This window comes from Manis pentadactyla, chromosome 1 (assembly GCF_030020395.1).
Source record: "Manis pentadactyla isolate mManPen7 chromosome 1, mManPen7.hap1, whole genome shotgun sequence".
NCBI lineage: Eukaryota > Metazoa > Chordata > Mammalia > Pholidota > Manidae > Manis > Manis pentadactyla.
The window spans coordinates 235,107,484-235,130,843 of NC_080019.1; the positions used below are offsets into that span (position 1 = coordinate 235,107,484).

At 62.9% G+C, this 23,360-nt stretch overlaps 1 protein-coding gene and 1 long non-coding RNA gene across 10 annotated transcripts in view; one reads left to right on the top strand and one right to left on the bottom strand.

The window, feature by feature from the left end:
- Positions 1–23,319, top strand: part of CACNA2D2 (calcium voltage-gated channel auxiliary subunit alpha2delta 2) — a 117,324-nt gene extending 94,005 nt beyond the window's left edge. The window contains exons 5-39 of one of the 9 annotated variants that reach the window (XM_057487093.1): positions 577–621; positions 3,582–3,723; positions 6,489–6,620; positions 6,717–6,774; positions 7,448–7,498; positions 7,617–7,716; positions 7,828–7,986; positions 8,185–8,292; positions 8,390–8,468; positions 8,980–9,029; positions 9,196–9,285; positions 9,458–9,529; positions 9,705–9,779; positions 10,607–10,681; positions 10,757–10,828; positions 10,903–10,974; positions 11,066–11,127; positions 11,875–11,951; positions 13,488–13,508; positions 16,018–16,078; positions 18,000–18,097; positions 18,281–18,371; positions 18,477–18,539; positions 18,688–18,791; positions 19,019–19,117; positions 19,210–19,298; positions 19,506–19,556; positions 19,729–19,800; positions 19,902–20,054; positions 20,198–20,250; positions 20,357–20,412; positions 20,546–20,672; positions 20,955–21,005; positions 21,088–21,177; positions 21,260–23,319. In XM_057487093.1, coding sequence (XP_057343076.1) covers positions 577–621; positions 3,582–3,723; positions 6,489–6,620; positions 6,717–6,774; positions 7,448–7,498; positions 7,617–7,716; positions 7,828–7,986; positions 8,185–8,292; positions 8,390–8,468; positions 8,980–9,029; positions 9,196–9,285; positions 9,458–9,529; positions 9,705–9,779; positions 10,607–10,681; positions 10,757–10,828; positions 10,903–10,974; positions 11,066–11,127; positions 11,875–11,951; positions 13,488–13,508; positions 16,018–16,078; positions 18,000–18,097; positions 18,281–18,371; positions 18,477–18,539; positions 18,688–18,791; positions 19,019–19,117; positions 19,210–19,298; positions 19,506–19,556; positions 19,729–19,800; positions 19,902–20,054; positions 20,198–20,250; positions 20,357–20,412; positions 20,546–20,672; positions 20,955–21,005; positions 21,088–21,177; positions 21,260–21,488 — 3,027 coding nt within the window. In that variant the 3' untranslated portion in view covers positions 21,489–23,319. Of the gene's footprint in view, positions 1–576; positions 622–3,581; positions 3,724–6,488; positions 6,621–6,716; positions 6,775–7,447; positions 7,499–7,616; positions 7,717–7,827; positions 7,987–8,184; positions 8,293–8,389; positions 8,469–8,979; positions 9,030–9,195; positions 9,286–9,457; positions 9,530–9,704; positions 9,780–10,606; positions 10,682–10,756; positions 10,829–10,902; positions 10,975–11,065; positions 11,128–11,874; positions 11,952–13,487; positions 13,509–16,017; positions 16,079–17,999; positions 18,098–18,280; positions 18,372–18,476; positions 18,540–18,687; positions 18,792–19,018; positions 19,118–19,209; positions 19,299–19,505; positions 19,557–19,728; positions 19,801–19,901; positions 20,055–20,197; positions 20,251–20,356; positions 20,413–20,545; positions 20,673–20,896; positions 21,007–21,087; positions 21,178–21,259 lie in introns of all 9 variants that reach the window. The other 8 variants (XM_057487103.1, XM_057487109.1, XM_057487106.1 and 5 more) reach the window with 8 other exon arrangements.
- Positions 183–21,388, bottom strand: LOC130679153 (uncharacterized). Its single transcript, XR_008992174.1, has 2 exons — positions 21,268–21,388; positions 183–1,104 (listed from the first exon to the last, which is right to left on the bottom strand). It is a non-coding gene; the product is annotated as an uncharacterized LOC130679153 (long non-coding RNA).
- Positions 23,320–23,360: the final 41 nt, after the last annotated feature.

A 23,360-nucleotide genomic window follows, 5' to 3' on the forward strand; every position in this document is an offset into this window, starting at 1 on the left:
TGTGTTATGGGTCCCTGGGGTGGCCGATGATTATGACGCGCAGATGGCCAAGAACCCAGGCGGCGGGCGGTGAGGCCGGGCTGCGGGCGGGCGGGGAGGGAGGCAGGCGCGGCCAGCTTTGTTTTCTCCCGCTCCTGTTGTGTAAACCCCCTTACATTTCACAACAAATCACAGATAATTAATAAGTACATGCCCATAATGAGCAGGCTTTTTAATAGAAGGAATTGGGAGATGCCGTGCCGAGTCCTCATTTTGCTCTTGCCTAGATTCGGCTGTTTCTCTGTCTTCCCGGCTCCCTGGCGCTGCCTCAGCCAGTCTCTGCAGACAGACCGGCTCTGACCGTGCTCCCGCAGCCGCAGCGCGCAGCCTGGACCTGGGGTCGGGGAGTCTGGGGGACCCTGGGCTAACCTGGGGTACCACATTCCCCTGGAGCCTGTGGGGGCCCCGGAGGACGGTCTGCAGGGGGGCAGGGCCCAGCCAGCCTTCCCCGAACGCAGCTCTGGGTGGGGGTGGGCTTCCAGGCCTCACCTCCAGAGACCCTGAGCTTAGAGTACCGCGTCCTCTCTCCCCCACCAGGAGGAAGACGTCATGTACTATGATGCGAAGGCTGATGCCGAGCTGGTAAGTGCCCCCGCTTCGTCTGGGGGGCTGCCAGAGCCACACCCCCACCCCGGTGCCTAGCAGCCTTGGCTGTAAAATGAGTGTCAAGCAAGCTGAGCTCCTCCCTGCAAAGCTGTGGTGGCCAGCTCCCTCACCTCCTTGACTCCCCAGGGCTGTGTCGCTGGGGAGGCTGGCCCTGGGCAGGGTGGTGAGGCGCTTGGACCCCCACCTGGTTGGGTTCAGGTGCTGTTATCTGGCAGATGCTGAGAACCAGGAGAGGGAGCTGGGGGAAGGCGGGGGCGGCAGGCCGCGGGACAGTGCCTCCAGCGTGCAGCTCCACAGCCGCACGGCCCTGCACCCGAGGAGCCACAGCAGCCCCCTCCTGTGCCTGCTCTTCAGAGGAAGGAGAGGCCCCGGCTCCGTGGGGTCACCCCCCTGGACATGGTGCTGTGGGGCTGCTCTTCTGCCCCTGCGTCAGTGACGGCTCACATCTGCTGGGCGGCCCTGTGAGACAGAGGGGGCCGCGTCACCAGAAGGCTCAGATGAGATGCGTGACGATGTGGGTGGGAGGGGCCCGCAGAGGGGACCAGCGTGTCTGAGGGTGTAGGGCACACGGAGGAGATGGTGTGCGCTCCATCTGCCTGCCCCAGGGCAAAAGGGTTGGACCCACCTTCTCCCCTATAAACAGAGGTGTCACAAAGCTTAGGCTCTGTGGTCCCCCCTCTGCCAGCTGGGGCACACTCTGCCTGTGCCTGGGACGAGCAGGGGGTATCCATTGACAGCAGGAGGTGGGCAGGCAGGAAGGGGGACCCCTGCAGAGGCTTCCCAGTGCCAGGCTGCCCTGGGGGGCCTTCAGGCGGGCAGGGAGCCTGAAAAGGAGGGGTGGGTGGGCTAAAGCAGGTGTGCTTCCCTCCGTGGCTGAGCCTCTGTGGCTCCCAGAGAAGTTGCTAAAATTAAAGCTGGAATCTGAAATTCAAATGAAGAGCGAACCTTTAATTAGACCCTGAATCTAATTCCTTACCCCTCGGCATCGGGCTGTAATTTTAGCGATCAGTGCATTAAATATAAACCAGAAGACTGCAGTTGCCCACCGTACAAACCCTGGGCATGTGGGTGGCACTGAGGGGCTCTGGGGACCCCCTCCTTGAGCCTCCTGCTCCCGGCCAACCCCAGCTGTATCCAGGACCCCCAACCCCTGCTCCAAGTCACAGATGCCCTGCCCCCAGCCCCTTGGGAATCTGCTGTGGGGCTTGAACAGCCCAAAGGGGGCAGATTCACCCCGGGGTGGGGCTGGGCTAGGGTCAGTTAGGCCAAAAGCCCAGCCGGCCTTCCCCTGGTATAAATATCAGCACAACACATTGCTGACTCCCCTGCTTGTTGTATTGTTTTGTTTTTTTAATCTTTGCCAGAGGTACAGTTAGAGATCTTTCTAGACCATTTACTTTTAAATTACAAGCCAGAAGGTTGGGGTGGGGGAAAGAGAAGGAAGGAGAAGTTCGCCAGCTGATAGCTTATCAGAACAGAATCCAAATGTCACATTAGTTGGGAAAGTTGGGAGATTAAATTTTCCTGCGCCCTTCATCTGCCGCTGACATTTCAGGGGCCTTCTCCTCCCGCGCTCCCCCCTGCTCCCAGCAGAACGTGAGCGGCGTGCGCCTCAGAGGCCGCCGGCTCTGCAGCTGCCTGCCCCCCGCTTTGCCAGCACCCAGGAGCCCCTCTCAGGGTGTGCCGTGGGCAGGGTGCGGCACGCTGGGCGAGGGGCTGTACAAGACCCACCCTTGAAGAGATTCGAAGGCTCATTTGCTGCAGGACCTTCAGAACCGAGCCACCCCCTGACAGGCCGGCCGAGGCACCTCCCACCCAGGCCTGAGGATGGGCCCAGAGCACTCCGGGTGGGGGGGCCCGAGCACCCTTCCCCAGACCACGTGGGGGCCTGGGAGGCCCCTGGAGGCAGGACCCCAGGGGTGTGCCCAGGACCCAGGGAGCGTAGGGATCCGCTGCCCTGTGGGATCCCCAGGGGAGAGGAAGTGAGCTGGGTCTGTGCTGAGGGCAGTCGCAGGGATTGGGGGCTGGGGGCGGCAGGCAGGTGGTCCCGCGCCTTCCTCCCGGGCTCAGCGTCCAGCCTGCCCTGGCTCCACCCCCGTGTTCCCCTTGCCTCTCTGCCACCGCCCTCCCAGACGCCTTGCACACCTGCACCCTGTCTGCCGCCGCCCACCCCCAGACTGCAGCATCCGCACTGTAGTCCCAGACCCACTCCTACCAGCCTGCGGTGGGGGGCGGGGTGCACGGCGCATGCCCAGCCTGCCCGGGCGTGAGATGCCGTAATTGGCACCTGTCAGACGGCTGTGGCTCCTTTTAGAAAGTCAGCGGGGGTCTTTACAGTCGTGCTGCTGGCAGACGCTGCTGCAGACCCTCCCTCCGGAGGTTACCGGGTCTTAATGCCAGCCCCTACCCCAGCCCGGCCCTGCCAGGACTGCCCCCGCGGCCCCACCCGCCTCTGCGCCCAGCCCCTGGGGCCCTGCTGCGGGGGTGGCGCCCCTCCCCCACCGGGCCAGCGTCCTCCTCCTGGTGCCGGGGGCGGGCCGTGCGGGGGCGGGTCGCACAGCTCGGGCCGTGGTCGCACTCGGGTCCTTGTAAGCAGAGGTCTGGGGATGCCCTCACTGGCTCGGAGATTTGCCTCCTTCGCTGATAGTTGGTTTTCAAGGATGTGGGAAGCGGGTTGGTTTTGGTTTTGGAATTTGGGTTTAGCAAATGTGGAGATGGTGGGTGGGGTGGGCAGAGGTGGGTGGGAATCACAGCCTCCGGGTAAGGGGTCCATACCCTGTGTGCGTCCCGTCCCGTCTGTCCATCTGTCTGACTCTGCGATGGTCTGAGATGCCCCTGCTCCCAGACTCTGGCCCTCCCCTGCCCGCAGGCCAGTCCAAGCCCACTCCACCATTCTCCAGCCCTGACACTGCCGTGGTGGGGGTGCCTTTCTGCAGGACGACCCTGAGAGTGAAGATGTGGAGAGGGGGTCCAAGGCCAGCACCCTAAGGCTGGACTTTGTGGAGGACTCGAACTTCAAGAACAAGGTCAACTATTCGTACACGGCTGTGCAGATCCCCACAGACATCTACAAAGGCTGTGAGTGTCCAAAGCAACCCTCGCCCACCACGGGCAGGCCCACTGCCCGGTCACTGCCAGGCCTGGGTCCCTCCGCCTTCAGCCCCTACACCCGAGGTCACGGGCTCACCTCTCAGGGTCACCTGCACACAGGCTTCAAGCCACTCAGCACAGCCGCATGCTGTTTCTCAGCAAATACAAAACACCTCTCAGCCCTGTGTGCACACACGTGCCCACAGGAATGCAAGCACTCAGTTGTTCCCCACATGCTCGACCACGTCCCCACCCTCCCCCATCCCCTGGTCCCACGTGGGAGTGGCTGAGGAGCTACCACGTTAGATGGACAGGGGTTGGGGCGGACACAGCTCACTCACAGACACCTACCCTGGAACACCTCCCTCCTTCTCCAGGGACAGGGCAGCTTTGCACAATGGGGAAACTGGGTCCCTACAGCTAGAGGGATTTGAGTCAGACATGAGGAGGGACTTCCTGAAGCTCTTTGGAGGCATACAAGAGTCAGACACTGGACAGGGAGCTCTAGAGGCAGGACTTAAGGCCCTGGGGTCTGCTGGTTCTGACATATTTCTGTGGGCACCTGTAGGATAGCCTCAATCTAAGGGCCCACTGGGTGGAGGGAGGGTCTTAGCAGAAGTCCCAGGGTTTCTGGGTTGCCTCCAGAATAAAGGGAATCCTTCCAGATCCTCAGGGAGGCCCCCCCCCCACTCTAGGGTCAGGCAGGCCTTCTGGGCAGCCTCATGGTGGGGTGAGGGTAGGTGCTGCCCCCGCCGCCCGCAGGCCACCTGCCCGAGGCAGTCGAGGGGCACTATCACAGGCAGGCACACTAATTAAAACAGGAGCTGCACCGCCCTCCCCAGTCATCCCTCGCTACCCACACAAATTACATTTTATATGTTTTTTATTTACTGTGTCACTTTTAATTAAATCTGTAATCGCCTGCCTAAGGGGGCATGGTCCCTGTTTCCTAGCTCAGTGTGATCTGGGATTGCGTGCATGTGGGTGCGGGTGTGAGCACGTGGGGCAAGTAGTGGGCCCTTTGCAGGCAGGGGCTGGGGTATGTGCTTGACTGTGTCTTCCAGTGAATGCACGTGTGTGCGTGTGGCCCTGGACGCCTGCAGGGCCATCAGCCTGGGCACGTAACTGAATTAGGAACATTCCTCTGCCAGCAGCTAGAGGGGCTTCCAGGACGTCTGCCCAAAGCCTCTAGTTGTGCAGATGGGGGAACTGAAGCCCAGTGAGGGGGTGGGGTTTGCCAGGCAGACCCTCCCAGGGCAGACAGTATTGTGTGAAACACTGTGAGCCTGGCGCTATGTTTTCCTGAAAGAGAAAAACAGAAATTGCTCAACTCACTACATTTCTAAATTAGGTCCAGGACCATAACATACTGTTCAGCAGGGACAGCCAGTGCTGGAGATGTGCTTAGTTTTCACATTTCGGTCAGGTTAAGGGAAGCTGAAGGACAGACAGAAAGGGGTGAGAGCAGACGGGCAGCTGACGAGGCTCAGCAGAGGCTCTGCTCTGGGGCATCGAGCAGGGGGCCAAGTGCCCCCCTGAGCGGGTGCAGAGCCTCGAGCACCCCAGGCTCTACCGCCCAGCTCTTCGTCTGCTCCGTGGGTCCCCGTGTTCAGAGGCTGTGCTCTGAGGGGAGGAGCAGAGCTCTGGAAGGCTCTCTGTGGTTCTCACTTGGGGTGGATCTTGAGAAGGATTGTTAGGAGAGGTGTTAGGGCTCCACCTGGGAAGAAAGGGGGAGGGGGAAGGCAAAGGAAACTGCAGCTGCCAGGGGAGGGGATGAGGTTCAGAGGCACGGGGGGAGCCGGTGTCCAACTCCTGCTGGCTTTTTTGAGGGTCCCACCTGCAGGAACAGGTGAGGACAAGCCACATGCACACATCGAGCAGACTTAGGACCATCCTGAGTTGGAGGTCAGGGGTCCCCACTCAAGCCATCCTGCAGCTCTGCCCAGGCTGGGGGACCTGCAGGATGGCATCCCTCCCCCAAGAGGAGCCTGGCTCTGTGAGTGTGTCTAGCGGTGGGCCACGGGCAGCCACAGAGGCTGGGGGAGAGGTTACTGTGAGGGCAGGGCCCTCTGGCAGCGTAGCGGCGCAGAGTGCCACGGGCTGCGGGGCAGGCCAGTTTGGAGATGAGGGGATCACACACCTGGGTGGAAACATAGAGGTTAGATGCAGGTATATCTGCGGGGAGTGTGGGCCGTGTGTGTGCGTGACTGCCTGTGTCAGAGCAGGATGGTGGCGCAGCCCCTGCCCCTCTGAGAGCTCCTGCCCCTGCCCTGCCTGCTCCTGGCCCCAGATGATTAATCATGGAGCTGAGTGGCTTCCAGCTTATCAGGTACCTTAATAGCTGAATAATTCCAGCCCCATCATCGGGCCCTTAATTGCTTTCTTGTGGCTGCAGCCTGGAGTGCATGCTGAGTGGGTGAGCTCCCAGGGGACCAGCCGCAAGCTCCAGGCAGCACGCTGGATGGGCGTCCCAACTCACAGTCCCTGCCACCTGGGGGCCCCTCTCCAGGGGCCACAGGCCACAGCGGCCCTGCCTGGTCATGTGGGGCCTGGCCAAAGGGTCGAACTGGCTTGGGAGGGGGTGAGGACCTGGAGGTCCTCCTGGAGGAGCAGTGCGGCCCCAGCTGAGCCCTGGGGAGCCAGGGAGAGCGTGGACAGGCCGAGAGCAAGTGAGGCTCCCTGAGTCACGGGCACCTGCATGGGTGTCCCTGGTCAGCCAGGCACCTCCCAGCCCTGCCCTCTGAACCCCACAGCCACCGTGATCCTCAATGAGCTCAACTGGACGGAGGCCCTGGAGAGCGTGTTCGTGGAGAACCGCAGGCAGGACCCCGCGCTGCTGTGGCAGGCCTTTGGCAGCGCCACGGGGGTCACCCGCTACTATCCCGGTGGGTGCCAGCCCGTCACTCTGTCTGCTCATCCTGGGGCTGCGTGACCCGGGGTGGCCCTCCCTGCACGTACCCCTCACTCCTGTCCTCCTGCAGCCACCCCGTGGCGAGCCCCCAAGAAAATCGACCTGTACGATGTCCGAAGGAGACCCTGGTGAGTGAGCAAGGGGCCGCGCAGGGGCCCCCCTCGGCTCCCCACCCCTCCAGCCCGCTTTCCCCCCTCCCAGTATCCAGGGCTCCGAGCAGGGGGGCAGGACGCAGCCAGCTCTATCCAGTTTTCATTTCACACATCGTTGCTGCTGCAAAATGGATCCCGTGCACCCAGCCAGGCCTCCCAGCTGCCTCTGCCCCCGTCTGCTTGGGGCTGAGAGATTGGGTCGGTGGGGTTTCCAAGGGTGGGTGTACCTCTGTGGGACTGGGGGCCCCTCCCCGGCCCCACCCCCACCCCCGCTCTGCCCCTCCTGCAGTGCCCGTCGATCTGCTCCCCCTGCCGGCTGTTCTGTCCCCTACAGAGCTAGGATGCTGCCCTTGGGGCATCAGGCCAGGCCAGAGGACAGGACAAGCCGCTGAGGCCAGGGAACATGCCTCCTGCGCCCTCTGGGGCACTTGCTCACCTCTCCTTGAGGGTGATTCCCATGTTGAGAGACCTGGTCATTCATGTCACGGGCAACGGTTGTGGTTACATGTGGTGCCCTCAGTATCTAGAATCCTGCTGCCCACGCAGGCGATGCTCAGTAGAGACATGCTGAACTCCCATGTGAGAGAAGAAAGGAGGGACCCATGAGGTCCCAGTGAGGGTGGCCCTGACTGAGGCTTCTCCTGGACAGGTACATCCAGGGGGCCTCGTCGCCCAAGGACATGGTCATCATCGTGGACGTGTGAGTGAGCCATGCTGGCAGGTGGGGGTGGGGGCGCGCGGGCTGGACTCGCGGGAATACTGTGGGGGAGCCACAGGCGTCCAGCTCAGGCCAGCGGGCACCTCCACGGCCTCCCCAGGAGTGGCAGCGTGAGCGGCCTGACTCTGAAGCTGATGAAGACGTCTGTCTGTGAGATGCTGGACACGCTCTCTGACGATGACTATGTGAACGTGGCCTCGGTGGGTGCCAAGACGGCAAGTGCTGAGGAGTGGGTCACCCCACCTGCCCCGTGCAACGGCTGCCCACCCGGGCCAGCCCGAGGCCACTCACCACCCTCACTGTCTCTGCAGTTCAACGAAAAGGCACAGCCTGTGTCGTGCTTCACACACCTGGTGCAGGCCAATGTGCGTAACAAGAAGGTGTTCAAGGAAGCTGTGCAGGGCATGGTGGCCAAGGGCACCACTGGCTACAAGGCTGGCTTTGAGTACGCCTTCGACCAGCTGCAGAACGTGAGCCCCAGCAGCGGAGGGGCGGCTCCGGGAAAAGCAGGGTGGATGGCCAAGTTAGCGCCCAGCAGGCACTCGGGCAGATATCGCCGTGGGCTGGTGGGGAGAGCCAGAGCGCCAGGCCCACCAGGAGGGAGGCCCACCGCAGCCCCGGGGAGGGGCCGCCCAGTGCCGCCTGACCCCACCCCTCCTCCTGCCCAGTCCAACATCACCCGTGCCAACTGCAACAAGATGATCATGATGTTTACGGACGGTGGTGAGGACCGCGTGCAGGACGTCTTTGAGAAGTACAACTGGCCCAACCGGACGGTGAGGCTCAGCCCAGGCCGGGGCTGCCCGGCGCGGGGCCCACACAGGGGAGGGCTGTCCCCCAGCGGCCGCAGCAGTAACCCCGCACCCCGAACAGGTGCGCGTGTTCACCTTCTCCGTGGGGCAGCACAACTACGATGTCACGCCCCTGCAGTGGATGGCCTGCACCAACAAAGGTACCCGCCCAGTGCCCCCCCAGGGCCCGCATGTCCTGCCGTCCACGGGCTGGCTGTCCCCTTGTCCATCCATGTGTCCAGCGTCCCAGCTGCTTGTTCATCCTGCTGTCGCCGTGCCCACTCATGGCTGTCCCTCTCAGCCTGCCCGACTGAGTATCTTTCTGCCTGTCCGCCTGACTGCCCGTTGTCCGTCATCTCCCAGCTTATGTGCTCCTGCATCCGTCTGCTGGTCAGTCTGTCTGTCCATGCATGGGCCTGGCCCCCAGGGGACTCCCAGTGTTCCTGCCCTCCTAGACCCGACGTCCAGGCACTTGCACTGCTTCCTTACACCCCTCCAGTCATGGCCCCTCCTGTAGCATGGGTCCCGTTGACAGGTAGGGGGCACTAGAGGGACAGGAGTTCAGGGGGAGTGACACCACAAAGGGAGCCTGAGGAACACGTCAGGGCTGCAGACACCCCCGGGGTGCAGGGCCCTGCGCGCGGTCCACCTCTGCCTCCCCTTCCCTCTCAGGTTACTATTTTGAGATCCCTTCCATCGGCGCCATCCGCATCAACACGCAGGTGAGCCGGCAGCCCCCTCCCAGCCCCTGGCTTCAGGACAGGGCCTGTGAGGGGGCTGTGGTGGGGTGAGTGTGCCCCCTGGTGGCACTCTGGTGCTCAGGGAGACTGAACCAGGAAGGGGCCCTGGGCAGGCGGACTCATGCCCCTGCCCACCGCCCCTCCCCAGGAATACCTGGACGTCCTGGGCAGGCCTATGGTGCTGGCGGGCAAAGAGGCCAAGCAGGTGCAATGGACCAACGTGTATGAGGATGCGCTGGTGAGGCTCCTGGGCGACCTCCCCTGGACATGCCCGCAGGGCCCAGCCCCTAGGGGCTTTAAGGAGTAAACCACACAAAGGAGGAAAATGGGTGGCCTGTGCCCTTCCTCTGAACACTCAGACTGGGGGCATGGCTGGCCATAGCCACCAAGGCATCCTCCTCTCCCTTCAGGGGCTGGGGCTGGTGGTGACAGGGACCCTCCCTGTTTTCAACCTGACGCAAGATGGCCCTGGGGAAAAGAAGGTGAGGTCCCCCCCAGGGAAGGCCTGGGTGCCTGTAGCCGGTCTGGGATGGAGGGAGATAGGCAGGCCTGCTCACTGCAGTGGGCAGCTGCTTGAGGCCCTGGGCCTGGGGGGCCGGCTGGTGGACTCCCCCACGGCACTGAGCCCATTGCAGACCCCCATGCCTCTGCTCCCAGAACCAGCTGATCCTGGGCGTGATGGGCATCGATGTGGCCCTGAATGACATCAAGAGGCTGACTCCCAACTACACGGTGAGTGTCCACCTGCCCTGCTCTGCCTCCCACGTGGACACAACCAGCAGAGGGCAACCCGGGCCACCGCACCTGCGCGGGCATGTTCTGAGCTCAGGCGGCCAGGGAGCGCGTCCTGAGGGGAAGACCTTGGGCCTGGAGCTGTCCAGGGCCGGCGCACTTTCTGTACAGGGTCGGCCTGACTGCCCACACTCAGTTCTGCTGTTGTGTTGAGACAAGAGCCCCAGACAGAACATCTTGCGTGGTGCGGGGGTGCTCCTGTGCCGTTTGGTCTGTGGATACTGGAATTTGAATTTCAAATAATCTTCACATGTCACAAAATATCATCTTCTTTCCATCTCTTTGAACCATTTAAAAATGTAAAACCCTACCTTAGCTCACAGCTGTATAGCAACACATCACAGGTCAGGCGTGGCCCATGGCCAACCCCTGGACGGCTGTGTGAGCAGCACCGTCGTGGCAGGAGGGGAGGGCGCACCTCGGAGGCAGAGGGGGTTCTCTGGGCAAAGGCCCGGGAACAGAATCATAAAGCAGGGGAGGGCAAATCAGCATGGCTGGCCCAGGGCTGTGGCGAAGGCATTTGGGTCTGGGCTGTGACGGGTGGGAGGAGCGTGTGTGACAGTGTTGCCTGTGCCGCGCGGATGGAGGCCCCAGCGTGCTCCTCCTGCACAGGCCAGGTGGGCAGGTGGGAGGGGTGGGGCAGAGGAGCGGACCGGCTGAGGTCAGGCCCATGAGGGCCCCGGCCGGGAGAAAGCCAGCCTCAGCCAGGGCTGGTGCGCGGGGCAGGGGAATCCCCCTAGGCCCTGACTCCCAACCTGTGCCGCCAGCTTGGAGCCAACGGCTACGCGTTTGCCATCGACCTGAATGGCTATGTACTGCTGCACCCCAACCTCAAGCCCCAGGTGAGCCCAGTGGGCGGCTTTGGGGGTAGTCAGCCTGCGGGCCGGGACTCCTGACGCCCACCCTGCCTCCCACAGACCACCAACTTCCGGGAGCCTGTGACTCTGGACTTCCTGGACGCAGAGCTGGAGGACGAGGACAAGGAGGAGGTGCGAGGCAGGGGAGCAGGGGGGGCCGGGCAGGGGAGGGGCGGGCTGGCCACTCACACCTCTGGGCCCCGCAGATCCGCAGGAGCATGATCGATGGCAACAAGGGCCACAAGCAGGTCAGAACACTGGTCAGATCGCTGGATGAGGTGAGAGGCGGTGGAAGGGACAGGCGGGGTGGGCCCCCTGCACCCGAGCCCTGCCTCCCGGCCCAAGTGCCTGACGCAGCCTCCCCCGCAGAGGTACATAGATGAGGTGCTGCGGAGCTACACCTGGGCGCCCATACAGAGCACCAACTACAGGTAAGTGGGCCGGGGCTGCCCCTGCTGACGCCGGGCTCTGGGCCCCCCGGGGCCTCTTGTTGGCCCGTCAGGAACAAGGGCCACCTCCCGGGAATGCACGACAGACCAGACGGTGTGCTGCCCTCTGCCCAGGGCCCACCTCCCTGTGGGACTGTGCCTGGCTCACGCACCCCCCACGGGCTGTCCTCAGCACATGCACAGCTGTCCGTGGTAGCAGCCAGAGCCTCAGAGCCAGTGCCCCTGGGGTACGGCCTGGCAGTGCAGGCTGGTGCCCACAATGGGCGTTGCTCACGCCCGTGCCTGCCGGGGCCACCCCTTGCTGTGTAGTGCCAGCCCTGCTTCACGCGGCTCTCCCAGGGCCCGAGCCTCTGGGGGTGTGGACCCCCTCCCACGCAGCACTCCCCAGCCTAGCTCAGGGACGGTGTTCGGCCCGTGTGAGTTTGCTGCTGGCCAGAGGGAGCAGGCTGGCCACAGGTGGTACTTGGGGGAGGCCGGTGGAGGTGAGGGGTGCAGCAGGGATTGGCTTTGGGGCTTTGGAATTCTGAGACCCCTGGGAGACTTGGGGAATAGGAGGCTCGGGCCCTGGGCCATGAATCTGCCACAGCTAACTGGGAAAGTGTCCCTGGTGGTCAGGTGAGGGGACCCACAGCCTGGGCCTTTCTACCCAGCTCCCAGGCTCTGGCAGGGAGAGCCAGCTTGGCAGCCTCTCCTGGCAGTGACCTGTGCCCCCTCCCTACCCTCCCCCAGCCTGGGGCTCGTGCTCCCACCCTACAGCACCTTCTACCTCCAAGCCAACCTCAGCGACCAGATCCTGCAGGTCAAGTGTAAGTGGCCCGGCCCCTGCCTGCGCCCTGCACCCCGCCTCTGCCCCGCACCCTGGCAGCAAGGGGCCCCTCCTGCCCAGCCAGCCCACGCCAGGCACCCGCAGGCTGGCGCACCGGCCATGGAAAGTCTGTGCAAACCTGCATGCTCACCTTTGCTCAAATTTGGTTCCATTCTCGTGGTTTCTGTTGAGGTTTTGTTTTTGGTTTCTCCTCATCCCGCCCTTCCTCCTCAGCCTGCCTACCCTGCACACCCAGGGGGCTGCATTCTCCAAGACACCCCTCTCCCTGCTCCTCCCCGTGGTGCCCGGTCTCTCCCCTTTGCCCCCTGTCGCCCACTCATCCTCCTCCTTTCCCCTGCCCTGCCCCAAACCCTGCCTTCCCCTCTTTGCCCCTCCCCACCCCCTCCTGCCCTCCCCCTGCCCTCCCCCTCCTCTTCCCTCCCCCTCCTCTCCCCCCCCACCCCCTCCTGCCCTCCCCCTCCCCCTCCTGCCCTCCCCTCCCCTTCCTGCCCTCTCCCTCCTCTCCCCTCCCCCTCCTGCCCTCCCCCTCTCTCCTGCCCTCCCCCCTCTCCTCCCCATCCTGCCTCCCCCCCCTGCCCTCCCCCCTCCCCTCCCCCTCCTGCCCTCCCCCTCTCTCCTGCCCTCCCCCCTCTCCCCTCCCCTCCCCCTCTCTCCTGCCCTCCCCCCTCTCCCCTCCCCCTCTCTCCTGCCCTCCCCCCTCTCCCCTCCCCTCCCCCTCCTGCCCTCCCCCTCTCCCCTCCCCCTCTCTCCTGCCCTCCCCCCTCCCCCCTCCCCTCCCCATCCTGCCCTCCCCTCCCCATCCTGCCTCCCCCTCCTGCCCTCCCCCCTCTCCCCTCCCCTCCCCCTCTCTCCTGCCCTCCCCCCTCCCCCTTCCCCTCCCCATCCTGCCCTCCCCTCCCCATCCTGCCTCCCCCTCCTGCCCTCCCCCCTCTCCCCTCCCCTCCCCCTCCTGCCCTCCCCCCTCTCCCCTCCCCTCCCCCTCTCTCCTGCCCTCCCCCTCCCCCCTCCCCTCCCCATCCTGCCCTCCCCTCCCCATCCTGCCTCCCCCTCCTGCCCTCCCCCCTCTCTCCTACCCTCCCCTCCTCTCCCCTCCTGCATCCCCGCTTCCCCCCCACCACTCCCTCCATTTCTCTCTCCCTCGCCCAGCCCTCTGCCTGTGGCTCCCCTGCATGTCCTCTCCCCCTGGGCCTCCCCCAGGGGCCTCCGGAGCCCGTGGCCCACCTGCCCACCACCCTAGGTCACTGGGAGGGAGGCTGGGGCTCCGGACCCACCGGGCGCCCCCACCTGCCCGGCCAACTGGGGCTCATCTCTGAGTTTTCTCGCTCTCTCTTTCTCTCTCGTGTCGTTTTTTGCAAGAAGTTTCCTTTCGGTATGATGATGAGACACAATATTTTCATTCAAACAGCCATTGAATAAAATATTGTTTGTGCCCCCCCTCCCCCTCCCCTTTTTCGTTTGTTTTTGTGTTTGTGTTGTTTTTGTTTTCCTCGCTTTCTCTCTTGGTGGACTGTCCCAGTGCCAATCAGCAAACTGAAGGGCAAGTATACTCAGAACCAGTGCACCCCCTTCCCCCCCCACCTGCCCCCACACCCCTGCTTGCCCCCCTTCCCGTCCAGGACCGGCCAGACCCCCGCTCTCAGGGCCCCAGCGCCTCTGGTTCCCCTACTTCTTGCCTTTCCCTCATCTGAAGCCCCCGTTTGAGCCCCCAGCCCTTCCCCGGGCCCACCCTGCCCGCAGGGGGACCTCGGCCCCCTCCTCATCCGCCCTGCTCCCTCTGGGCAGGCCCTGCCCCCCACTTCTCTGTCCTTTTAAGACAACTCAACAGTGGGGACAGGGCCGCAGCCTCTCCACCACCTCCCGCGCCAGCAGGCAGGGGCTGGGAGCAGGGTGGGCCAGTCCCCCGGGATCCTGGGGACAGGCTGGCACGAGGCCCCCTCCTCTGGTGTCTGGCAGTCACTCCAGGAGTGGGCAGCCTTCCTGAGGGGAGGCGGGAGGCTTTGGAAGCCTCATGCTGTGAGCCCAGGGCAGGGGCAGGTCAGGACAGCAGGCAGTACGGAGCAGTCCCGGGTGCTGGCCGAGGTGCTGAAGCCCCTCCCCTGCCGCCCCGCAGCGCTCCCAGAGACTTCGCTGACCCCCCTGGCCCAGCCTTCCCTGTGTTCTCTGCCCCTGGGGAGGGTGACCAGGCGTGGGGAGGCTGTTCTGAGAGGTAAAGGCAGTCTCAGGGACCTGATGGAGCCTGACTGGGCACAGAGGGCATCTGTCTGGACCCCACAGGACAGCAGAAGAGCCTGGACGGAATCAGGCTGGGGGTGAAGAAAGAGATTCCGGCACCCACAGGCACCCAAGTCAGGGAGTCCCAGGAAAGGCAGGTGGTGAGCTCACAGACCTCGGCAGAGACCAGGCGGGCAACGTAGTGAGAGAGGACAGCACGCAGTACCTCTGACCGGTGCTAGAGAGACGGGGCGCACAGGCCGCACAGGGACCCTGTCCCTGCTCCCGTGGCCTGGAGCAGGAGCCTCCCAGGAGGCCCTAGGGGCACTGTCCCGCCTCGCCCCCTCAGAGGGCCCAGTGGGGCGGGGGATGTGCCCTCTGCCCACCAGCTTGAGTTGTCTTTCCTCCCTTCCCCACGCCCTCCCCAGTGACCGCAGCAGGGCAGGGCCCTGGTAACAGTGACAGCCGTAGCACAGTCCCCCTTCCTGCTCCCTCTGCCTCTTTTTTCTTTCTCCCCCTCCCCTCCTTCCCTGTCGGCTTGTGTCCAGCCCTGCCTCACGGTCCTATCAGAAAGCAACAGTCCAACCAGTGACCACCCAGCCCAGTCCAGGCCCCTGAGTCCCTCCTCCCCAGAATCTTGCAGTGCATTGTGGGAATACAGGGAACAGGGCAGACCCCTCTTCTGCAAAAATAAAGCCCCGGGTGGCAAAGAGATTGGAATCTGGGTGAAGACAGGGCAGGAAGGTGGCCTGCCCAGAATGCAACTGGCTGAGAGTAGAGGATGCCTCCCAGAGGCAGACCAGCAAAGTGGCCAGTACAGCAGGGCAGGGAGAGGCCAAAGAGGAGCCCCTGTGGCCTCCTCCCCAGATTCACTCGCACACCACACAGAGACGCTCACACACCTGCTCTCTGCACGTGGACACGCGTGTGTGTGTGCTCTCACCAGGTGTGGCCCCCGGTGCCTCCAGCATTCCTCCCTGGCTGCTCTGAGCCCAGGCGGGTGGTAGGAAAGGTGGAGACTCCGCCCTTTTTCCCCAACTGAGGGGGCAGGTGAGCAGGTTCAGGGGGTGATCTCCACCCTCCCAGCTCCCAGACTCCTCCCAGCGTGGGGCCATCCCTGGCCCCTCAGGGGTCTCCCTGCCCCCAGGGAGGACCAGTGGATGCCCACAATGCACTGCCGCCCCCCACCCCCAGCTGCTCACACTGTCTCTGGTTGGACTGTCTGTGCCCATAAGACACCCCCTCGGTTTGGCCATGTTGATGCCTGACACAGAACAAAAGCAAGGCCTACCAAAACGCAAACAGCTGCAGCAAAGAGAGAGAAAAATCCGCAGCCAAAAGCCAATTCCCTTCCTGGAAGTCTCTTTGGAGGCAAAGGAAGCTCAGCATGCGGTTTTTTCCATTATGGATGTGATAAGTGCAAGACTGGCGCCTCCCCCAGACCATGCATATATATAGCAGTGTGTGTATATATATGTGTGTGTGTGTGTCTGTGTATATGTGCTATACAGCCGTATGGAAGCATATACAGCCACGCCAAGGGACTCACTGCCGACAGAGGACCAGGCCTGGGCAACATATTGGCTATAACTGCCCTCCTCCTGCGATGCTGTAGTCTCCACAGGCCCCCCAGCCCTCCCTGCCCACCCATTCTCCCCGCCCACCCCTTCTCTCTGGCTCGAACTTGAACGCAGAAGTGGCGGGTTCCCTCTTTGCTGGTGTCTCCCCCTCCCTCAAGCCACCCTCTTCCCTGTCCCTCCAGCCCCATCAGCTCAGAGCCCCCTGGCCTCCTGCCGCCCCAACCCCCGCCGGATAACCCCCCATTTCTGTTGCAGATTTTGAGTTCCTGCTCCCCAGCAGCTTTGAGTCTGAAGGACATGTTTTCATTGCTCCCAGGTAGCTTGCGTGTGGCCTTGCTGAGGTGTCCCCCCACCCCGCCCCCGCCCACCTCCTGCACTGCTGCCTAGAGCTGTGTGTGTGTGTGTGTGTGTGTGTGTGTGTGTGCGCGCGCGCGCGCCCCCCATGCAATCCCCACCTGCACAGCCCCATATACGCAGCTGCGTGCATACCTGAGCCATGGAACCACACCAAGCAGCAGTGGCTGGCTGCCCATAGCCCCAACTCCCACCAAGCTGGGGGTGGGAGGGCTCTGGACTCTCCGCTGACCTTCCCTGCCCTCCCCTTTGTGCCCTGTGCCATCTGCAGCACACCCTCACTGGGCAGCTCTGCTCTGCTGTGTGGTGCCCTCCCCACCCTGCACCCTGTCCTTGTCCTGTGTCAAACCAGTGTTTGTGTGGGTCTGAGGACTGAGCCAGCCAGAGCCCCTGTCAGCAGTGCCAATTCTAGATGTGGTGGCTCATGAGGTCTGGAAGTTGGGGGTCACAGGGGCTTTGAACAGGTGCTCTGGCAGTACAGGTCAGGGCCCAGCACAGGGTGGGGCCTGGGCCCCCTGGAAGGCAAGCGCAGCATGCACACACACATCCCATGTGCACACCTGCTGCCCATTGGCCCACATCTGAGAGGTCCGCTGGGTGTGCTGACAGAGACGTGGGCACTCCCAGGCACCACACGGTCTGGCCACTCCTGGCCGCCATGTGTGCATGTGCGTGCATGCACCCACAAATGTCTCTTTGAGTCTGTAGACGTGTATTTGTGCATCACTGTGTACATTTGCAGGAGTCCCAGTGTAACTGTGGGGTGGGCTGGGTGCAAGGACTGGGGGGAAACAGGTGAAAAAGGCCTGTGTGTCCTCCATGGCCCTAAGGGAGCTAAGGGCAGGCACGTGCCCATTTCTGTCACCTCTGTGTCTTTGGCTCATGAGAGCTCAATAAATATGTGTTGGGAGAGTGCATTAAGTATCTCACAAATGTAAAGGTACATGAGGGGGGCTGCAGGTGACTCCTACCCCAGCACGGCTGTGTGGGTGTCTCTTTGGGTGTATCAGGTGTGGCCTCCACACACACAAGTGTAGGCTGTGCATTGCACAAAGGCCCTGGGGGCCAGGCAGCAAGTGGGGGCTGAGAGCCAGTCCCAGATACCTTCCCCTAGCTTGGGCCCCAGCACAGCCTAGGGAAGCAACACATCTAAAAATTGCCACCAAGTTGTTGCCATACGGGCCAGTGGGGGTGTCTCTGGTGTCAGGGGCAGGAATGACGGATGGGGCAGCAGACACAGCTCCATCTCCCAGGGTAAATGGAATGCTTGCCATGATTTCCCGTGGAGCAGCCCCACGCAGGCCTCCCCGTTCCCCTCAGCTCCTATGTTCCTGAACCCAGAGCCTGAGCCCAGCAAGAGGCCTGAGCAGGTGCAGGATTTGGCCCATCCACCTCAGGGCAGAGGAAACAGCCAGTCAAGGAACACATGTGTTCCCACTGACTTCCTGGCACTATGGCATGATGAAAAAGGCCAGCTCACAGTGCTTGAGTGAGTTGCCTACAAGTACAGAGCTAGGAAGCGGCAGACTGAAGTCTTAGACTCAGGTGGGCAATCCAGTGCTGGTCACCTGCCCACCTTGTGCATGTGAGATGCTAAGCATACAGGCAGGTGAGCCAGCCGTGAGGCCTTCCCTGGGACCCCCCAGGTGCACCATCTGGGTCCAGCTGTGCAGGAGAGGTGGAAGGCTCTGCATGGCAGAGCCCAGGAAGGAGAACCTCATTCTGGCGTCAGCTCTGCCCCTGTTCACACCTGACAGCCTGCCGGGCACACAGCGGCTGCAGCCTCTAAGAATACTCAGGCCACTCCCTGAGGCCTGGGCTGCTCAGGCCCTACTGCCCTGTGCAGCCCCCCAAGCCCGCCCTTCTCACCCTCCCCACCCCAGAGAGTACTGCAAGGACCTGAATGCCTCAGACAACAACACTGAGTTCCTGAAGAACTTCATTGAGCTCATGGAGAAAGTGACTCCGGACTCCAAGCAGTGTGAGTGCTGGTGGGCAGCCAGTCAAGGCGGCCTGGAAGGACTCAGAGACCAGGCAGGGCTGGAATAAACAGGCTCAAGCCAAGGGCAGGGCCTGGGCCAGGTCACAGGGCAGGCTCCTATTGGTAGGGGAGTGGCAGGGAGGCACAGGAAGACGCCTCCTCCACCCCTGACCTCCGTTCCAGGCAACAACTTCCTTCTGCATAACCTGATCTTGGACACGGGCATCACACAACAGCTGGTGGAGCGTGTGTGGCATGACCAGGATCTCAACACGTAGGCACCACCCAGCCTGGGGGCAGGAGGCTGGCATGGGCCCAGAAGCCCTGGCCCTGCCATGCAGAAGACAGGCCTGTGACCTCACCTCCCCACTGCCCCCAGGTACAGCCTGCTGGCCGTGTTTGCCGCCACCGATGGCGGCATCACTCGAGTGTTCCCCAACAAGTAAGTGACCTACCCCACTCGCCAGCACCCTGCCCTGGCCTGGGACCCTACCTGTGTCTGCTGCTCAGAGGCCTCCTCGCACCTGCTGAGACCACTGTCCCCCGTAAGCCACCCCTTCCACCACCCTCTGCCTGTCTCGGGTAACCAGGGCAGCTGAGGACTGGACGGAGAACCCGGAGCCCTTCAATGCCAGCTTCTACCGCCGCAGCCTGGATAACCACGGCTACGTCTTCAAGCCCCCACACCACGATGGTGAGTTCCCCCAGGTGCCCTGTTGTCTCGGCCAGGGCTAGGCTCTGCTCTCCGCCTCTCCCAACACGGGACCAGCCGGAGCTGGGGCAGGAGAGAGAGAAGGCCGGCTCTGCCACCCTGCCCGGTGCTGGCTGCTTAGGCAGGGGTCAGCCTTGGTTTGGGTTTCTGGGTCCACAACGTGGCCGCCAGCCCCCACTGCTGACCGCTCTGCCCCACTCCACCCCCAGCCCTATTAAGGCCACTGGAGCTGGAGAATGACACAGTAGGCATCCTGGTAAGCACAGCTGTGGAGCTCAGCCTGGACGGACGCACACTGAGGCCAGCAGGTGGGTACCCAGGGCATAGGCAGAGAAAGACACCATGGACAGGGCTCTGCCCAGCTAGGTGGGCACTGATGGCCCCTTGCTCTCCCCCATAGTGGTGGGTGTTAAGCTGGACCTAGAGGCCTGGGCTGAGAAATTCAAGGTGCTAGCCAGCAACCGTACCCACCAGGACCAGCCTCAGAAGGTACTCGGGCAGGGGTAGGAGCAGTGAGCCCAGCAGTACCCATTCTGGAGCCACCAGGAAGCCCTGAGTCCCCCTACTCAGTGGCTCTGGTGCCTGTGGGGCAGGTGGCAGGCGCTGTTGCAGATGGCCTGGCACCCAGATGTATGAAAGGTGGGGGAGGGGCCAGGCTGGCATGCAGGCATCTTACAGTCCTTGTTCTCTGCCCAGCAGTGCGGCCCCAGCAGCCACTGTGAGATGGACTGTGAGGTCAACAATGAGGTACACACCCCACTCCCAGACTTTTTAGCCCCAACCACAACTCCCAGCCCATCCCTTGGCCTGGGTCCTGACATCCCACCCTGAGGTCCTAGCTCTATCAGAATGGGAGCAGTGGTCCATCCAACCACTGGACTGCCAGGGTCTGGACCAAGGCCCCCCTCCATTCCCTCAGGACCTGCTCTGTGTCCTCATTGATGACGGTGGATTCCTGGTGCTGTCAAACCAGAACCATCAGTGGGACCAGGTGAGGGTCAGGAAGAAGGCGGAAGGAGGGGCTTGCAGTTTGGGTCTTCTAGGGTGGGGCATTGCCAGCCCTGTGACCAGGACTCCCTCTGGCATTCCCAGGTGGGCAGGTTCTTCAGCGAGGTGGACGCCAACCTGATGCTGGCACTCTACAATAACTCCTTCTACACCCGCAAGGAGTCCTACGACTATCAGGCCGCCTGTGCCCCGCAACCCCCGGGGAACCTGGGTGCCGCGCCCCGGGGAGTCTTTGTGGTGAGCCCCAGCAATGCCTGGCTTGGAGATGGGGGGATGGGGGTCCTGCCCACAGACGACCGCCCCCACCTGTGATGAGGGCGCCGGGGGTGACCCGGGGTCAGGGGCAGCAACGACCACCCATGCCCCTGCCTCCACTGCAGCCCACCATTGCAGACTTCCTTAACCTGGCCTGGTGGACCTCGGCTGCAGCCTGGTGAGTCCCTGGGGAGAGAGGTTGGAGGGTGGCTGCTCCCTGGTCAGGAGGGAGCCTGCGCTGGGCTCCGCTGACCACTCCCACTCGGCAACCCCATGCCCGGCAGGTCCTTGTTCCAGCAGCTTCTCTATGGCCTCATCTACCACAGCTGGTTCCAGGCAGGTAGGTGGGGCTTGGAAGGGTCCAAAGCCTCCTCGCCCAGTCTACGCGGAGGTCGGGCTTACGCTGAGCGCAGCTCAGGCCCGCCTCGGTCCCGAGGTGTAGGGGTGGGGCTAAGCGCTCTGAGCCCTCGCAGACCCTGCGGAGGCCGAGGGAAGCCCCGAGGCGCGCGAGGGCAGCTGCGTCATAAAACAGACCCAGTACTTCTTCGGCTCTGTGAACAACTCCTACAACGCCATCATCGACTGTGGCAACTGCTCCAGGTGCTGACGGGAGGGCGGAGCGGAGGCGGCCGCAGGGCCGTGCGGCCGCGGCCAGGGCTGGAAGGGTTGCAGCTGGCAGGGGGCGGGGCGTGGCCACGGGAGCCGCGTTGCTGCGGCCGCAGCGGGCGGGGCCATGTGGCGGTGGGCGCGGCGGTTGCCCGGGGGCGGGGCCCGGGCTGGGGGCGGGGCGAGCCCCAGCGCCCGCCTCTCTGGGCCGCCCCCAGGCTGTTCCACGCGCAGAGGCTGACCAACACCAACCTCCTCTTCGTGGTGGCCGAGAAGCCGCTGTGCAGCCAGTGCGAGACCGGCCGGCTGCTGCAGAAGGAGACGCACTGTATCCTGCCCCCCGCCGCGCGCCCCGCCCCCCGCCCCCAACCCCCACCCCGGCCGCCGCCGCTCCTTGACTCCCCACCCATGCCCAGCGGACGGCCCGGAGCAATGTGAGCTGGTGCAGCGGCCGCGGTACCGGAGAGGCCCACACATATGCTTCGACTACAACGCGACGGTGAGGAGGGGCGGTAGACCTGACACCGGGCCCCGGCCCCGGCCCCGGCGCGCAGGCCCACCACCCCCGTCTCTCCCCACAGGAAGATACCTCAGACTGCGGCCGCGGGGCCTCCTTTCCGCCGTCGCTGGGCGTCCTGGTCTCCCTGCAGCTCCTGCTGCTCCTGGGCCTGCCTCCGCGGCCGCAGCCGCCAGTCCACGCCCACGCCTCGCGCCGCCTCTGAGCCCCCGCTCGCCCCCAGGCGTCCCCGCCTCTCCCCTGCGCCCCGCCCCACGCTCCCCGCCCTGGAGCCTCGCCCTCTCCCTCTCTGATGGACCTGAGCGCACCAGGCCCCGAGTCGGCCTCGGAGTCGGGGGATCCCGAAGGAGGGCGCCGCGGAATTGTCCAAAGTGTCCCCGGACCCCGCCTTCCCACTGGACTCGCCCGCCCCGGAGGGCCGGGACAGGGAAGCCACAGTGCTGGTGCCAAACCCGGCCTCCACTGCCCGCCCTGCCCGCAGGCGCCCTTTGTGTGGGAGACCTACACGCTGCCACAGCTGGACTCCTCAGCCTGGCCCTTCTGCCCCACCCAGACCAGATCTGGATTCCCTGGGAATGCTGGAGGAAGTTGAGACAGGCAGTTTGGGGCCTGTGCATCCAGCTTAGGTCTCCGCAAGAGAGAGGTCCTGAGGCAGCCCTCCAGTGGGCTCCTGCCCTGCTTAAGCCTACAGCCACCCCCCACCCACCCCAGCCCTGCAGGTGTCAGGACAGTGACAGTGACAGCTGGTGTCACACCAGCTCAGATACAACCCCAAACACACATGGAGCCCTGAAGGCAGAAAGTTGGATTCACATTAGACATACCCTGGGGGAAACACACACAGGCATGCACAGACACACACATGCCATGGGGTAGAGCAGGGGTGGGGGCTCCCAAAGCCTTACACAGGGCAAGGGGTCCATGGGAAGGCTGGCGCACTCATCTCTTATTCACCGCCCGCCTCTAATCTGACCTGCAGCCCAGCTGGTCCTCCATCTCTAAAGGTGAATGTCAAACAGTGCCAAACGTTGGGGCAGGGGATGAAGTCCCATCTGTCCCACCCTAGCTGCCAGTGCCCCAAAAATGCCGCCACCTCACCAGGTGCTCATTGTAACCATTTCTCACTAGTGTCAGGCCCCCAGAGGGATCATATACCACTGCCTGCACCCTTAGGCAGAGGAGCCCTCACCAGACATCCCCCTTTGCCTTAGCAGGGGTGACTTAATTACTCCCGGCTGGGCTGTCCCAGCCCGTCTGGCCCTTACACTCTGGCCACTGCCCATTCCCTGTCTCCCACTCACTTGAACACACTCCCTGCCCTGGGAAAGCCAAACTGTTCCCCCCTGCTAAACACACACGTGCACATGCATTCACACACACACACACACACACACACACACACACACTTTGTGCACATACAGAGGCTGGGCCTGAGCATCTCTCTTCACACCATTCATTCTGGTTGTTTCCCCCAAAGGCATCCCAGCCTGGGGGTAGGTGGGAGCCTGAGGGCAGGGGGATGTGGCCATGGGGCTTAGACTGGGAAGAGGGGGGAGGGTGATGCATTAATTAATGGCTCCGTTAATTAATGTCATGTTGCTTGTCGCTTTCTCAGTGTGTGTGTATGGTCCATGCCCGCTGCTGGTGCCAGGTGGGCGCCCATGCTGTACACCCAGCCTAGATGCCAGCTGTGTCTTGCGGGTGTGTGTGTGTAACTGTAGTGTAGTCAGGTGCTCAATGGAGAATATACAAATTAAAAAGAATTAAACATATACAGAAAAATATATATTTTAAGTTTTTAAAAAACAGGAAAACTGACAAAACAATCCCCATTAGGTAGTTGTCCAACCCCCAGCTAGGTCTGATCCTTCTCATCACTCACTGGACCTAGCTACCCCCTCACCTCGGGATCGGGGAACCTGTGGGGTGCAGGGGGGCCATTTCCTTTTCTCTGCCCTTTTTTTTTGGTGGTGATTCTATTTTGTACAGACAAGTCAGAAAAACAACAGCAACAAAAAAGTCAAGAAACTTTGTAAAATATTGTGTGTGTGATTCCTTGTAAAATATTTTCAAATGGTTTATTACAGATCAGTTATTAAATAATGTTCATATTTTCACTTCAAACGTTTCCCATCCACTGTGTGTCTTCCCTGGCATGAGGATTG